General features: G+C 40.2%; 1 protein-coding gene across 1 annotated transcript; it reads left to right on the top strand.

The window, feature by feature from the left end:
- Nucleotides 1–2,426: 2,426 nt before the first annotated feature.
- On the top strand, nt 2,427–6,848 carry nrarpa (NOTCH regulated ankyrin repeat protein a). Its single transcript, XM_041970940.1, has 2 exons — nt 2,427–2,594; nt 2,788–6,848. The coding sequence occupies exon 2, from the start codon at nt 3,284–3,286 to the stop codon at nt 3,620–3,622; it is 339 nt and encodes a 112-aa protein (XP_041826874.1). The 5' UTR covers nt 2,427–2,594; nt 2,788–3,283; the 3' UTR covers nt 3,623–6,848.
- The last annotated feature ends 10,149 nt before the right edge of the window (nt 6,849–16,997 follow it).

Below are 16,997 nucleotides of genomic sequence, written 5' to 3'. Positions count from 1 at the left end.
TATATGTTGGAGTCTTTTGCATGACAGTGAACGGAAAATCATGAAAAAAATGTTAATAAACTACTCCCCATCCTTGCCAATGAGTTGTGAGAATTTTGATCTGCAAGCTCTCATGCATGTCAATGCCGTGTCACAGGACGACCACAGAGAGGAACGCGTCTGTACTGCTGTCTGAGTGGAAGGTCTGGTGGTTACCACATTTCTGTATGAGCGAGTCAGTGCTGTACTTTGTTTTGCAGCTGCGAGACCACTTGTTGCAAAGGAACAAACATCATCAAGCAACACACAAACAATAAGCACAGGCTACACCTAAATATCCAAAGTAGATAAATCATAATTCCTCGCATATCTTTTCATCCTTTTACTCAAGCTGTCATAGATCTAAATATCAACATGGTGGAGGAACAGCTAACAGGATTACCTGCATCTGATTTCCCCCCAAAAAGAAACTGTAAAATAGCTTTACCTAAAAGTACAAAGAATGTGCTACATGTGTATTTGTGTACTTTTTCAAGCCTTGATAATACTCGACGGGGAAATAAGGAAAAGTACTTTCTGGCTGTTTTGTTTACATTTTAGATCTGGTGTTGGTTTCTGCAAACTTTTGTCTTTATTATGTGGCTTCAGATGAAATGTTTATATTCAAGTGTCCCATTTATCAGTTTAATGAACATCTGCGATCTTAATACTCTAAATGGCCATGTGTTGCTATCTTAATAAAGCTACTCGTAACAGCTAAGCCCAGGTTTGTAGTCATATTAGCAGTTTTTGTTTCGGATTAAATTAAGTAGGTTTTGGCCTTCATATGATCTGTGTTTCTGTCTCTCCCACACTCACAGACGCTTTGGGCTCCAGTCGCACATTCATGCAAGCAGTTACAGCCGCAGACGTGCGCCAAATGTACAGTTCAAACTGTACAAAAAAGAGGACAGTGTGAAAGCCGCCAACCAGTATAACAGAGGGGTTCAGAAAGTGTGAAACAGATGAGCTAAACTTCGGGCCGCCAAAAGGAGCAAACGCTCCGATGGAAGCTGAGATGCCTGGTGTGGTTTCCATATTTCTGTTTATTTTTCCACATGCATCTTTCTCTCTATTTAACCGTGTTTCTGTCTGTCACCACCTTTCTCACTGTGCCTCTCTCTTTCACACACACACACACACACACACACACACACACACACACACACACACACACACACACACACACACACTCGCGCGCGCGCAGACATACACGGGCGCCCAGTTCCCACGGTGGCGGGGGCAGCTGAGCGGCGTGTCAATCTGCGCAGAGCGTCACCTCTTTTCACTTGCAAAAAGGAAGTAGCGCAGGGCTTTTGTTATTTGAAGTCCCACAGTCTAGTCGTTTTAAAAACAACTGGACTATATCCGCCGTTTATGATTTAAACAGCCACCTAGAATCTCCTCCTCTGAGGTGTTTTTACACATAGAAGTATGGTCGGGAAACTCTTATTCGATTGGGGTTTATTTGACTCTCACTACCGTTTGGTTCAGAGGTAATTTCTGTCCTGAGAATACTTAGGCTCTTTAAGGTCTGAAGACCTTTCAGAAGTTAAAAAAAGTCTAATAAAATAGTCTCATTTGGAGGCCACTCTGTGTTTTAATGTGAATTCAACAGTACGCTGGAAGCATTCATGTCAATGTCTATATATATATATATATATATATATATATATATATATATATATATATATATATATATATATATATATATATTAAATATGACACACACACAATCTAACTAAGCACTTTACCAACAGTTGACTGCTCTCGTTGATTTTAGGGACACATGGCAGAGAAAGTTGGGCCGCACACCCTGGCCAGCAGCGCATAACTGTAAACCGCACCCTCTCTTGGACACTAGCAGCACTTTTTCAGCTTTCTAAATTTAATTAGGTGTCATGGAGTCCAAACATAAACTATTTTAGGTATTCTGACACGATTTTAATTTATTTTGAAAGTGGAATTATTAGTTTTTCTGCTATATTTAATATTTTAAGTCATAGGCGACCTATAAAAACGCACAATGGCAAATAATCATGGATAAATATGACTTTACGAAAATTAAAAAAAAATTAAAGCCCTCTGCATTTTGAACAAAGTTTACAGCTATCCCTGTGAGAGGCGTTTTTATTTAAAGTTCCTTTTGCTAATCCGGTGGACGATTTTTACCCCCTGGCTCTGACAGCACGGTGCCTCTGCCTTTCTATCCGCTTCACGGGGTGGCCGCGCAGGAGATCGGATATAGAGATCACCATGATATTGCTGCGGGCGGCTTGTTTAATATTTCTGCAGCAACATTTTTGGCTCCCCCCTCGGAATACCACGCCCCCTCCCCACAGATTCACAGGACTCTGATCCCTCCCTCTAACGAAGCCGGCAGCCTATAACCTCCCTGGTTCTCCGCCCATGCCACCACAGTTGATTCTTTGGGAAGGCATTGTCATGCAAATAAAGGACGCGTAAAATATTTCCCCGGAGCGCAGAGCAGGGCAGAGACTCATACGGACCGCAAGGAGGGCAACACGGTGGCTTTCTATCATTTGCGTCGCCACGGACCCGTCCATCTGTCACAGGTAAGTCAGAAAGCTGCAACGGATTACGGTTCCACTCATATTTAATGGCAAAATCCACACAGGGTGTCTGTGCGTAAACGTATGCGCACGGAGGTCTCCTCTCCCATTCTAGGATGTGGCGGAATGTGAGGCGGTCTGTCGGTGAGGATTGGGGATTCATGCGGACTTTTCTTGTCATTTTTGTCTTTCCCAGACACCCTGGCCACATGAGCAGCGACATACAGCCAGGTCGCAGGTTGGACTGCTGAAGGAAAAAACCGACGGGGATCCAACAACGAGGAGGCTGCCCTGTGGAGATAGTGGTCATACTTCCAGTCTCACTTAGTGAAGTCTGAGGTGTCTTCTCTTCATCCCCTTGCGCGGGTTACCTGCTGCTGCTACAGAAGGGGGACCCCTGGATCTCTTGAGAGTACCCTTTTTATGTTTTAGGGGATTTAGGATTTTTCTAATATTAACATTTTTGCACACCAAGTGTGTCATTTTCTCTATTGTCCTTTTTGGGATATATACAGTGATCCTCTTTTTTTCCGTTTTAGAACTATAAAGTGCCTTAATAGCTGGTCATAATCCAGTGTAACTGTGGCATTGTTACCTGACCAGAGACGCTCAACAGGGAGAAGACGAATCTATTATCGGCTTTAGAGCCCAGGCAGGATTACGTGTTCTCCACCCTCCAGCGAGCTGCAACCATGAGCCAGGCGGACGTGTCGACTTGCTCTGCACCGCAGAGGGTTTTCCAGGAGGCAGTAAAGAAAGGCAACACGAAGGAGCTGCACTCATTGTTGCAGAATATGACAAACTGCGAATTCAACGTCAACTCCTTCGGACCAGAAGGACAGACAGCTCTCCACCAATCCGTCATTGACGGCAACCTGGAGCTGGTAAAACTACTGGTGAAGTTTGGTGCAGATATCCGGCTGGCCAACAGGGAAGGGTGGAGCGCTTTACACATCGCCGCCTTCGGGGGCCACCAAGACATAGTGCTATACCTCATCACCAAGGCCAAGTATTCTTCTGGCGCCCGGTGATCTGTCTCTGCTGTCAGGTAAAAAAAGAAAAAAGAAAGAAAGAAAAAAAATCAAATAAAAAAAATCAAATAAAATAAAAAAATAGAAAGAAAGTAGAAAATTTGAAGAAGAAGAAGAAAAAAAACAAACATCAATAACAAATTCCATTTTAAACTGCAACACAATACACGGAAAAGCCAGGCTCTTTTAAAGGCAAAAAGACTGTCATTAATTACATAGTTGTGCCAAATTATATTAAAAAGGAAATAAAACAGGCCTGCACAGTAATCTTGTCTCACTGTAAACCAAACGGGAACCTTTCTGCACTCCTGAGTGAAGCACCGCATGGTTCACTGCAGCGTTTCAGCACGAATCTTTCACACACAGAGAAAAAGATGTCGTTTTTGAAAAGCATCCAATTTCGGTGAGTTTGTTGGTACTAAAGCTTTCTTCTTGAATGTTCACATAAGATCCCATTCTAAAAGAAACCAGTCTGTATTTATCACATCGTGTGTGTGTTTGGACTCCAGAGTGCAGATGGCTCAGTTTTTCTGTCCCTGACCTCCCATTCTCGGTTCAGCTGACTAGTTTCTTTGTGGGAATACAGATCTGACCTGTTGCTCCTCTACTGTTCTGTTATAACCCTTTTTTAAGAAAAATAAAAAATAAAATAAAAAATAAGTTATTTTATGTGAAACATGGCACTTGATGCTACATGGCTGCATGCTGGAATATCTGAAAGGGAAGACGCATGAACAAGAGAAGAAGGGTTGCCCTCTGTTGGTTACCAGAGGTCTATTTTCTTAAATAAATGTAATTTTCTTAACTCAAAGGGCGACAACATGGCTATCCAATACATTTTTAGACATGTAATCATTATGTAACAACTGATTCCATCATTGGTGTGAAGTACTGTACACAAATAGCTTTACTTTGTTTTTAAAGGACAAAAGAGAGAGAGAGAGACAGTATCTGAATGAGTTCTGCAAGCAGAAATTGCCATATGCTGGCGTCCAACTTTTCAGGCCAGTGCGACCACTTTGCCAGTGGTCATTGTGTTATTAAATCCGCTGCTTTCGCTTTGTATCAAATAAAATTGGAATTCACTTTATAATCTCCTTTCAGTATTCTATTAACATCCTAGTCATCACTGTGAAAGCAGGCTGGGTTTTATTCTTTTAATTTATGAAGGTACATTGAAAAGATGCATTTTTGATTATGTTGTGGTTCTTCTAAAAAGAAAATCTGCAGTGTAAGAATATCATGAGTGACTCAAGCTGCTTCAGACTCTTAAGTGTAAACTGCCCCATGTGGAGGTAGACCTGCCCCCCCTCCCTACCCAACATAACCCTAGATACCCCCACCGCTTTAGCCTGTCGACCCTCAAGAGGACTCTCTCCTCCTCCCCCTCCTCCTCTTCGAGTTTAAATGACTTTCGTTTGGTTGCCTTTTTCCCAGCTACCTCGACTTTTAAGTATTCTCATGTTGCTCCGCTTTCTCACCTCTCTGCCACATTGCATTTTGAGTCTGAATAGAGAGATTCACAGTTTTTGTCTGTGAACCTCCTGCATGCTAGTATGTCTCTGCTATGTAGTCTAACAGACAGATGGACTTTCAGTGCAGAAGATGCAATCAACCCATTTCTGCATCCTCAGTTGGGACAGTTTATTTTTACACTACAACCAAACCAGTGCTGACAAGCAAAACATAATCTTGTCTTCCTGCAAAGGAGTCTGTCTTTTCTCCCTAGTGCATGTTTCTAAACCCCAACCTTTCTCCCTCTGTGTCCTCATTAGCCTTTTATTTTTCTATATTTGTTCACTCGTTCATAAATGGAAATGTCTCGCATGACTTATTAAAGCAGGGAGTTATATTGCACAAAAATACGGAGCCTTGTGCGCCCCTAGTGTTCACACGGGGTAATTTCAGGAGCCAAGGCTTTGGAATAGTTACTACTACTGAGCAGGACCCTCATACTGTTGGACGATGAAGACTTAAGAAAAACAACAACACATGACTGTTGCAGGATGTCACACAACAAAAGGAAAATTAGGTCTCATAAACTTGCCTGCTGCATATTTGAAAGTCATGGCACCATAACATTTGTAACAATGCTGCTTGTTTGTTCCTTTTTTCTTGTTAATGTTAATTTTTTGTTTCTTTTATATATATATATTTTAAAATCTGACTGCTAAATTGGCCAACAGTTGTGTAGAAGCTTCAAGCAACACTGGTTCAACTCATGAGAAGCTATTGAGAAAGTGTTTTTGTTTTCTTTTTGTTAAAGGACTGATGTGTGTTTGTATGTTTATGTTATTGTGCACTTCTCATGAGGCCTGTGTCAAACAGAATGAGAACTTCCCAACCTGGACCCACCATAATTATCCCAAAACCATAGTCCAACCACATCTGGTTTAGTTTGGTAACAGGCAACACATGAAATATGCATCGCTTGTTTAAAACTTGATTCTTTTTTTTTTCTTTTTTTTTTGAATATTGCACTGATGACTGTTGTTGAAAAGTTGGCTTTTATGTGTCAACATTAATTTTTTTCTGAATAGAAAAAAACAAACACAACAAAATACTATTGTATAAATATATGCTCCAGGTGATAATGTCCTAATGTGTGTATTACTTTGTGGAAAAGAAAACAAACTGTTTTTCAACAAAGATGCGTGTATATCTGTGATTGGGTGTATGTATATATACATATGGATATATATATCAATGCTGATGATGATATCTTGGGGCACTTTCTTTTCTGAAGTGCTGTCTTCCTGTTTTGTTTTTTAAAGGGGAATAATACATTTGATGGTAAGATCATTGTAACATGATTAAGAGAATTGCACGGTTGTGCAGTTATTTGGCTTACCAGGTCATAACATTTATGACGTAAGGAGCCAGCTGCCGGATTGATGTACATGAGTGAGATAATTTTTTTTCTATAAAAAATTAAGAAAAGAAAAAAAAGGGCAGACAAAGAAATGAGAAGAGAAAAAGTGCTGACTTCTTTGGGCCAACTTGTGTTTCTGGTCTTTCTTCATTTCAAGTGAGAGGAAACATGAATTTTTAATGAGTGATGCAGATGTTCCATCTTGTCTGATATTTGTTTTTTGTTTTTGTTTGTATTCTTTATTTTTGAACATTTGTAACACTGTGATGATGACGTCATGTCACGTGGAGATGAGTGCTGTATTATTTTTGTACGTTTGTGTACAAGCCAGTAAAAAAATCATTAAACTCAAAAGTCTTTGTTTATGCTTATGTTTCTTCCTCAGCCCCTGTTTCTTTGGGGCTCAACGCCCCGTCCTCCCTCCTGCTGCATTTTTCATAGAAAAAGATGGTTTGGGAAACACCCCCCCCCCCCCTCCTGCCTCCCTGTCTTCCAAGCCAGGCCCAGCCCAGATCCCCATTCTCTCCTTTTGTCATTCATCTGGCCTCATCCTTTCACTGCCGGGATAAAGGGACCCCAGTGCATTGTGGGTAGGCTCAGTTTAAAGTAGGATCCCCTCCCCTGTGTGTGTTGTGAGAGAGCTGGTTTTATGTCCCCCCCCCCCCCCCCCAACACACACACACACACACACACACTCAGAAACTTTCTAAAACACTCGTCTTGTGCTCTTTCTAATAATGAAGACCTAAGCTTTGCACCACAGTCTAGTTTTCTAAACAGCCTGTTTTCACTTCTCTGTCTCTTTCTTAATTTATCTTTGTGTCATTTTACTAACATAAAGTGCACTTATTTGTCAGCAATGAGAAACTCACTTGCTTTTCAGAATCATTAATTGCTGTAGGTGTGATTTTACTTGCAGCATGTATCCTTTAATACCTTTGTGGTCAGTATAGTCATGCAAGTTACAGCTCTGAAAATGGCTGGTTAAACTGTTAACCACTTCAACTTCATTTAATACGAGAAAAGGGGAGCAAGTACAACAGCTGTTTTGAGCAGATGTTAGTGTGTTTTTTGGGTTAAAGCCCAAAGAGGTAAAGTTTCATGCAGGTTAAAAAAAAGAATTAAAAAAAAGACTTTTTTTTGTTGTTTGCTTAAGAGCTCTTTTTTTTTTTTTTTTGGTAGGAAATGTTTATTTCCTATCAGAGCCAAGCTGCATGTGATATTGCATAAATGTCTTTTTCTCCGCTTGTCAGAACCGTTCTTGTTGCAACATTTGCTGGGTGTTGACCGGCTTTAACTGTGACTGTTATAGGATTGCAAATGTGATGGAAATATCAGTTGTGGTTTGGGAGTTTCTTCGTTTCAGTGTGAACTCAAGTGCAAAAAAGAAGCGGTGTCTTACTTCTGGTTTTCACTGACATGTAAAAGTGTGGGGTTGGTTGAAGCAGCTGTTAACCTTGCTTTCTGAGCAGCAGCTGAACCACGCATGACCTCCATTCAAAATTTCAGCACAAGAACTGCACTGATCTGATGCATCTCTTTGTCAGATCCAAACAGCAGGAAAGTTAGCTCCTTCAAACACCAGCCCCTCTGTGTTTTGATACAGTGGAAGGCAGAACGGGTTATCTGGACTGCCTCTCCTTCCCTCCCTCCCTCCCTCCCAGTCTCTCACTTCTGCAGGATGTTTTTGTTGAGCTGGGTTCCCATTGTTCACACACTGAGTTGGCTGGCCTCCCAGGGTTGCTGCTGGCTGCTAGGCCCCCTAATAGGTTCTTCATGTGCCTTGGCTTTCCTTGTGCATCTTGGTCTTGTTCTGGTGAGCCAGACAACACAAGGCATTTCTGGGGAGGAATTTTGCAGTAAAAATGGTTATATATGATCAACTCTACAAAACATTAGAAGGCAGCATCGAAATTATTGACTGGAGTGAACAAGCAACCCTGGCAAATCTGACTAATTACAGCCACATCAGTGCTAGTAGTCTCCTATTGTTCAGAAACTGTGGAGATATGGTTAAATTTTTTTTGTGGGTTGGTGTTACAGCAGCTGCAATCAAATGCATCTGTGTGATTATCTTCCATCTCTACTCAAAAGGCCATTGTTCACAGGCTCATAAAATATTCATATACATGCTTGCACCTCTTATCCAAAGGGTTACACTTGATCTGAAACACGTAAGATTAACTGAACATCTTGTGATTAATGTAAAATGCAATTTAACTGGTTATGACTTCCCCCTGAATGCATTGCCTCGGACCTGGTTGGCATCTGTTTGAGTAAAAATGTGCAGCAAACGACTCACTCGAATGACGTGTGATGGGAACATGTAAGAGGAACTTTAGAGGTGATGACAGTCTAACAAAGAGGAACGTTCCCATGTGATGAATTAGATTATTGAGTTTCTAGTTGCTTTCTATAGGGCATCAGTCACAGTGTTTATTTGAACTTAGAAAAGGCTAGTACTTCTTTTTCACAACAAGTGTTGATGTTATTGTAAATGAAGTTTGTTCAACTTAGAATTACGACCTACACACTTTCTACCCAAATAGATGTCTAATCAGGCACAGCAATGAGTGTGTGGGAGTGCAGGACTGCAAGCTTGTTTACAACAATTAATCTACTGTGACACATAACAATAGCAGCCCAAGGAGGTAGTTTGTACTCACAGCTATTTAGAGAAAATAAGCACTCATTTGTGAACCTGAGGCCTATCTTTTAATTATATAATTAACCCACAACATGAATATGTGATTACAAACTAACAAAGTAATTATTAAGAACTATTTGAGATCACATTGTGTCATATTGAAATGAACGCTTAATTTCACTGATGGGTTATTTGGCTGAAGTGTAAAGACAGACTTCAAAAGGTGCAAGAATTTCTACCTCACACTGACCCATTTGATGCACATTCATTTAAGATATCTTTAGCTTTAAATGTTTTTTATCAACACCAGGTTTTCGAAAAGTTATGTTTAGAAGACTGGAACAACATAAAAAGCTGCAAAAAACCAATGTGAATCAGAAAGGTTTTCAAAAAGTGGTTTGAAGCTAATAAAGTGATGTTGCTAGACACTGTAATCCAATAGAAGAAATAGCCAAAAAAACAAATCTGTGGTGAATATCTGCTGAGGAAAATATAAATAGTTCTTCTTCTGGAATTACTTTCATCTATGGAAATATCTGGGATATTATATCATGTTTGGGAAGACGCAGATCAGTCAGAAGTTTATTGTTTGCCTGCTCAGACTGGAAGCGGCGGAGTTATTATATTTTAATCTTTGCGAGGTTGGTTGTAAAATGTATTTTTCCCAGATGCAAATCAAATATTCTTCTGGGTTATCTAATCTTGCCCCAGAACATTACCAAATGGACATGGCGGACTTTTGAGTGAACAGTTTTTCCTAGCACCTCTAATAACTAATTCAATTTTCCACTTATCTGTTTTTTGGTTTCATAGTTGGTCTCATTTTCGCCACTAAATGCTAACGCTGTAGGTTTACTTTTGCTAGGTGGAAAGTTCAGACCTCGCCTGTTCTTGCTTTCCCATCTGTACTCAACCATGACAGTGAAACAAGTCGCCTACTGCAAATGGCACAAGTAATTGTTTATTGATAAAATGTTAGCACCAAAAACAACACCACAAAGAGCACATTGGAGTTCACATTTTATGTGAATAAATTCTCAATAAATGATTTTACAGACAGCCTCCCACATTGTTGGTAATTTCTTTCTTAATTTTAAAGACTTTCAGTTTTAGCACCAGTCCACATGCAGGGAAATCTGCATAGTCTGTGATGCCGGTGGTTGACAGTGAGCTTTAAATCCTGCTGATAGTGCACTTTCTCTCAGAAAACAAAAACATGTCTGTCGCTAAAGACGACCAGTGAGCGCACGCCCTCCCTGAAGTCCGCCTGTGAGTAAGGAGGGGAGTAAAAGAAATAGAGAGAGGCAGGGAGACAGGTGGTCGGGCTGGTCTTTTCCTTGCCCTCCGCTCCCTTTTGAACTCTTCTTTCATTCTTCCAGTTCATTCTGTGCTTCTTTCCATAGCTCTAGTGACAAGGCGCTCCATTCACTGCCTTATTCTTCTACCCCTCCCTCCTCCCTCCATCTCCCTCACACACCCCGACCCCATCCCCTCCCTCCTGGCTCCTTTGTCTAGCTTGTGGGGGCCTGCTTTAGCTGCTATTCACCAGCCAGACGGACCGCCATTGACTGGACCCCCACCACACACCCCTCTTATTCACCCCCACCCAACATCCCTCCCTCTGCAAAACACCCTCACACACATATGCACACAGCACCCTGGCCATTCTCCACCCTACACCCTGTATCAGGCAGCTGCTATGCTAATAGGGAGGAAGGGATGAGGAGGAGAGACAGAGCAGCCAGCCTATAGTCAAAGTACAGAAGGAGGGAGAGCAGGGAGAGTGACCCTGCTCCTCCATCTCCATAGCCATGCCAGAGCAGCAGCAGACCTCCTGTTACACAAAGGGACTCCCCTCATTCCTCCCCCTCTCCCTTCTCACCCCCTTCCCTCCTCCTTCCACCCCCTCTGTTCCCCTCTTTCTCATTCAAATCCATTTTATACCCCAGTGGTAAAGGGAGCTGTAAGTGCAGTATGTAAAGTAACCTTACTCCTGCCCTGCAGGCGTAACCATTCAGGGCTCAACACAGAGAAAACTGCCTCTGTGCATGTGTGTGTGTGTTCATTCCCCCGCTTTGTTCAGGGCTGCAGCCCATACCTCCACACACACACATGCTCACAACTGACACCTGTCCTTGAGTCTAGCTGCACCTCTTTCAAAGAGTTCTAGACACATTAGAGACTTTCATTTAGATTTGCACACACAACCACACAGACTAATCACCTAGTAATTTATAAGCAAGTACAATCAGTTTCTAATTCATTAGATGTAATGAACTAAAAAAAAATGCAATTTAAAACAACAGCCCTGCAATAAACTTCATGCTCAGTCAACAGTTTTAAGGTGGTGTTGATTTCACAGCTGCATAACAATTTACTTACATTGTCTGTTTTATCTAGCTAGTTATACAAAATGTTATGAATGTCAAATATGACAAAGAAAATAAAGGCTAACAAAAATTGTAATAATGCTTTAAAATATTATCAAAATGGTAAAATTGGTTGCAGATTAATATTATGATCAAGTCAAACAGTTTGACTGATACAGCTCTACATGTATCATACCTGGAGGGTGTTTCTAGAGTTTACCTTGTTTACATCAGTATGTTGGAAAATATCAGAATCTGATAGAAAAATGCCACACATCATTATATCAAATAACTCATCAAACTTATAAAATTATACAAACCATGCAAAATTACACATGTACTAATATTACAACATGCAGCACTAATCATAATCAGATTTTAAGGAATGTTTTAATGTTCATTTCAAGAGGGATTAGGGATAAAATTAACCTAGGATGTTTTTCTGTAGGACTATTTCTGTATGAGAACTCATGTATTTATATATTTCAACATAAATATATATATATATATATATATTCTATTTATTTTTTTTATTTAGGATTTACAAAGATTTTTATTCTGCAGGAAACCAAACTGGGAAATTGATCTCTGAGTTTGTCCCAGTGACTGTAGTGCTATGCAGTGTGCCTTTGGCAGTGTGTGTTGGCATGTTTGTGTCAGCAGCTTTTTCTCTGGCAGCATGTGTGGACGTCTGTTTTGGTGCATTTTGGGGAGAGGGATTTAGGGGTGGGGGGTGTGTGTTGGCAGGAAGGCATTTCTCCTCTTTCTGTCTGTCCCTCCTGTTCTGTTATTTGCCCCTATGCAGTGTGACCCTCTGCCCCATCAGGGAGGCACGTCCCATTTGACATCTGCCTGTTTGCAGGAGGAGGGATGGAGGGAAGGGGGGATACAAAGGATAGTTGCCCATATGGAGCTTCAAACCACTACCCCCATTCTAGCATTCCCTTGTCCATCACACGTACACACACACATACACACTTATGCAGGCAGCTCCAGCACATCACCCGATGCCTGCATCTTTGTTAAAAGATGTATGAACAGTGATATTCGAAAGTTTAGGTATTTCTGGGCATAATTATACACTTTGTTGGAGAGAAGAAGCAAGACTTGACAGAAGTAAAAAAAATAAATAAATAAAAAAATAAACATTTGAGCAAAAATGAAACATTTATTTTACAAGCTTTTACACAGAAAAGTAGGTAATGATGATAATTTTGTCAGTTTTGATGCATTTGTAGTTAATTCTGGCTTTTATAGTTTTACATCTTTAATAAGGTTGCAATTAAGTTTTTGTCTGATCATCAGCATCAATGCCTCACCACCATGTAAATTGTTGCTTGGAGAGCAAAAGATGCAAAACAAGTTGGTCATGATCCAGATATAGTTTTCTATAACTATCTATGACTCAAATATTTGCTGGTTATCCTGGCAGTTTAAAGGTCCTGCATTTTCTGCCATCATTATCATTAGCTTTAGTCAAGTGCTCAGTCTGATGGCCCCATGGTTGCCAAGTGTTTATCAGAGCTAGAGTTGTCATCAGGATGATGAATCTTGAACTACCACAATCCTCAGCAAGTCAGTTGAGGGTAAATAGGCAAGGCAAGGCAAGGCAGTTTATTTGTATAGCACATTTCATGTACAGGACAATTCAAAGTGCTTTACATAAAACAAAGTAAAAGGCATCAACACATAATCAAAATAAAATAAATTACATTAAAACGATTAAAAGCAAGATAAGTTAAAAAAAAAACAACCTTGCAGATTTCATGCATAGGTGCACGAGAAAAGAAATGTTTTTAACCTGGATTTAAAAATGTCTACATTTGGTGAAAGTTTAATCTCCACTGGCAGTTTGTTCCACCTGTTTGCAGCATAGCAGCTAAACGCTGCTTCTCCATGTTTAGTCTGGACTCTGGTCTGAACTAGTTGACCAGAGTCTTTGGATCTAAAAGCTCTGCTAGGTTTATATTCTCTGAACATATCACAGATGTATTCTGGGCCTAAACCATTCTGGGATTTGTAAACAATCAGAAGGATTTTAAAATCTATTCTGTACCTGACTGGAAGCCAGTGTAAAGATTTCAAAACTGGTGTGATGTGTTCAGATCTTTTAGTCCTGGTTAAAACTCTAGCAGCAGCGTTTTGGATGAGCTGCAAAAAGATAAAATAAAAGGGATGTCCAAATTTATGCGTATAACAGTCCCACATTTATAGCACGATCGGGTGCCCCGTGTGGATTATCCTCATATACAATGATTCAGTGTGCTCCATGCACAATGAGGAGGCTGACCTTATGTGTGGATCTGGGCTAACGAGCCTGGTGGAGTTTAAATGGCTCAGGGCAACACTGCTCTCTGAAACAGCACTTTCCCTGTCAAGGCCTATTCACTTTGTCTGACAGGCTGTTTCTGATAATACCTCTAGTTTAGGGGGCTTTCAGTGAATTAGGTTGTTAACACATATTGTGACACAGATGTTGCAGCAATTTTTTTTTCTATTAAGCAGGGAAAATGAGGCTTCTGTGGATTTGGAGATTAATCTCTGTATGAGATGTTGGAATAAGTTCCCATCCTACATTTAAGCCATGTACAAGTGTGGATGAAGCTCATGTGTTGAAGGTTTTAACAATACAAATCAGGGGTAGAATTATGTTTTAATAGTACATTATCAAAACTAGAATTATATAAATGGTGCAGAACTTAATACAATGAAACATATATTTTTAAAAATTCGTTTTCAAAAGCTGATTGTAGCATAGTAAGTAAAAACTGCAGAGGACAAAATAAACTCCACTTTCCAGAAAACTGCCAAAGGGCTCTGTGGTTGGGAATCCACCTAAAAAATGTAGGAAATGCAACTGTAATATTAATTGAGAACAGGGTATGAAACCTCATGAAACAATATTTCCAGAAATGAAAATGATGGCTATAAATATGTTGCTTCACCGCATGGCTTTATTGTTTTTTAAATATTGCTTCAGTGCTACATTGATTCTGACACCCACCAGCGTAGCAAGAGTAGGTGTTACGTTACGTCACAGGTATCTTTGCTCAACAGTGAGAGGTTTCCCAGAGTTGTACATTTTGTTCTCTGCCTGCAATCCAGCCTCAGAATCTAGACAAACAATGAAGTTTCATAAAGAGAACAGACAACAAGAAGAAACAACTTCAAATATGAGAATCTTTATTCAGTTAAGCCATTGTCATTCTAGCAACTGTCAAATCCGATACTGTATTAATTTGAAAACACAAAATCGTGTAATGGAGAAGATTTCAGAACAGAAATAATTTTCTTTTATGTCTTTACAGAAAACCAGATGTCCAAAATGTGCTTTATATGTTTTCCCCTGTATTAGCACAGAGCTTTACTCACAGCAAAGAGTTCTCATAATTATCAACAATCTTTCCAGAATTAGGAATTTAAATAAAATTAAATGTGACTATCTCCAAGGCCTGGCAGAAGAGCTTCCTTTATATTCCCCCTATAGATTTTGAATTAGATTCAAGTTAATCCACTTCAAAACCCCCAACAGTGACATCTGTTTACCTTTTCTTGATCACATTGACTTTATATTTAAGATTATTCTATTTTTTAAAGGGGCTGTGTAGCCCAGAGCCAAGTTTGGTGTTTTGTGAAATTTTACTCCAGAATCTTAATGAGGTTGCTTTGCTCATATCATCAAGTTTGACAGGGCTGCCTGTCAAACTTGAGAACAGGCAAACAGAAAGCATCATATTCCCATCGTTGCCATCATCATGGTGATGATGCTGTGGAACGCTGCTTCTGCTTTTATGTCTCCAAACAACTTCAAAACCAAAATCTTTCTTTTTTGTCCATTTGAGCTTTTGAAAATACCAGTTTACTTCATGTGTGCCTGTTTTAATCCCTGCTTGGTTGTTATCCATGAAGATCAACTTTCTGCAGGCATCAGTTAGCCTCCAGATTTCTTCCACATTACCTCAGATTGATAGTACATTTGCTCAGATTCATCAGGATGGCCACTGTGGTGATCCTTCAACCTCAGATGATCATTGGAAAAGAGGACTTCATGGGAATCTTGGAGGAAAGCACCAGGCAGTCTTTAGAAAACAATGGCCAGTGATCTGAAACATGCAGCCAAAGTGGTCTTGAAGAAGACAGAATCAGATCAGCAGTGGATCAGTCAGAGCCCATACCTGAATCTGATCCTGAGTTTGTGGAGTGAGCTCAGACCCCCAAGTGACTGAGATTTGGAATGGTCCAAAATCCCAGTGGAGGCATGAACAAAGCATGTTAGCTATGATATTGATAGCTGTGATTCCACATTTCCATTTCTAACCAGAAGAAAATGGCTAATTAAAATTCATCATATGAATAATTTTTGACTTAGCTGCAAATTTTTACACATGCACAACCTGCTTGTGTGCAAAAAAGTACATGAGCTTCAATACAATGTATTTATGTATGTAATGTATGTATATGTGTGTACTGATGTGTGTACATGTGTATCAGGGAGTAATTATAGAGAATAAAGGCCTGCTTGTACAGAGTGAAACTGTGGGTTTTGAAGTGAGATGGGAGATGATTTTCTGTTTGGCTGAACAGGCTCAATGGTCCTATTCAACTAGCCCCCTTACTGCCCATTGTCCTCCCACCACCGGCCCTACACACACACATTCACGGCTGTAAGGGAATTGGAGTAGAGGCCTGGGGTAAAATGAGCGATGAAAAGTTGGGGGAAGAGGGAATTGAACCTGAGAGCTGTTGCGAGTGAGGAAGAGCGGGTGTGGTAGAATTAAATGTTGCTAAAGATGGAAATAAAACTTGGGGTATTTTTAGATTTTATGTAAAATACTTCAAGCAGGACAATTGCAGTTGCTGTTCAAAAGATAGTTTCCCTTTCAACTAAATAATTACAAAAAGTTTTTACTTGTTCAACTAAATCATTTTGTTACAGTTTAATGTGTAGTTTTCTCAGCGTAAAATAATACGTAATTAAAATATCATGCTCTCAAGTTAGACCTCTTGTTCAGCAGTTAACCAGATCCACATGAAAGAAAAAAAAAATTCACACAATGGTAAGTTTACAAACCCACAGTGGTCACACAATAGCCTGGCAAGGCGGACAAGGAACTCACACCCGTCAGGGGTTAATAATCCTCTGTTGCTGCTTCGGAGCCCATTAGGACATTGATCTGGCTGCGTCTTTCATGCCACCTGGGGAAAGGAATGTGCTGGGTCTTCTATTGTGTCTGCTTGTCTGAGAGTGTGCTGAGTGGTCATCTACACTCTCTGAGTGTGTGTGTGTGTCAAAGAGAGGTCAGACTAAGCAGAGTGAGCCAGAGTGTCACACTGTGCAGAGAGACAGGCAATGGAGGGCTGAATATTCTTGAGGTCAGTCAGTCAAAGGTCATTTCATGCGTTTTGACCTGAACAGAGAGATGAAAACTTCTCATTCATGAACACTCATTTAATGTATATGAGCCAATGTGAAATATAATTAGATAA

The sequence above is a fragment of the Melanotaenia boesemani genome, chromosome 19 (assembly GCF_017639745.1).
Source record: "Melanotaenia boesemani isolate fMelBoe1 chromosome 19, fMelBoe1.pri, whole genome shotgun sequence".
NCBI classification, from domain to species: Eukaryota; Metazoa; Chordata; class Actinopteri; order Atheriniformes; family Melanotaeniidae; genus Melanotaenia; species Melanotaenia boesemani.
Note: the sequence above shows the minus strand (reverse complement) of the source record. Positions and strands in the feature narration are given on the sequence as shown.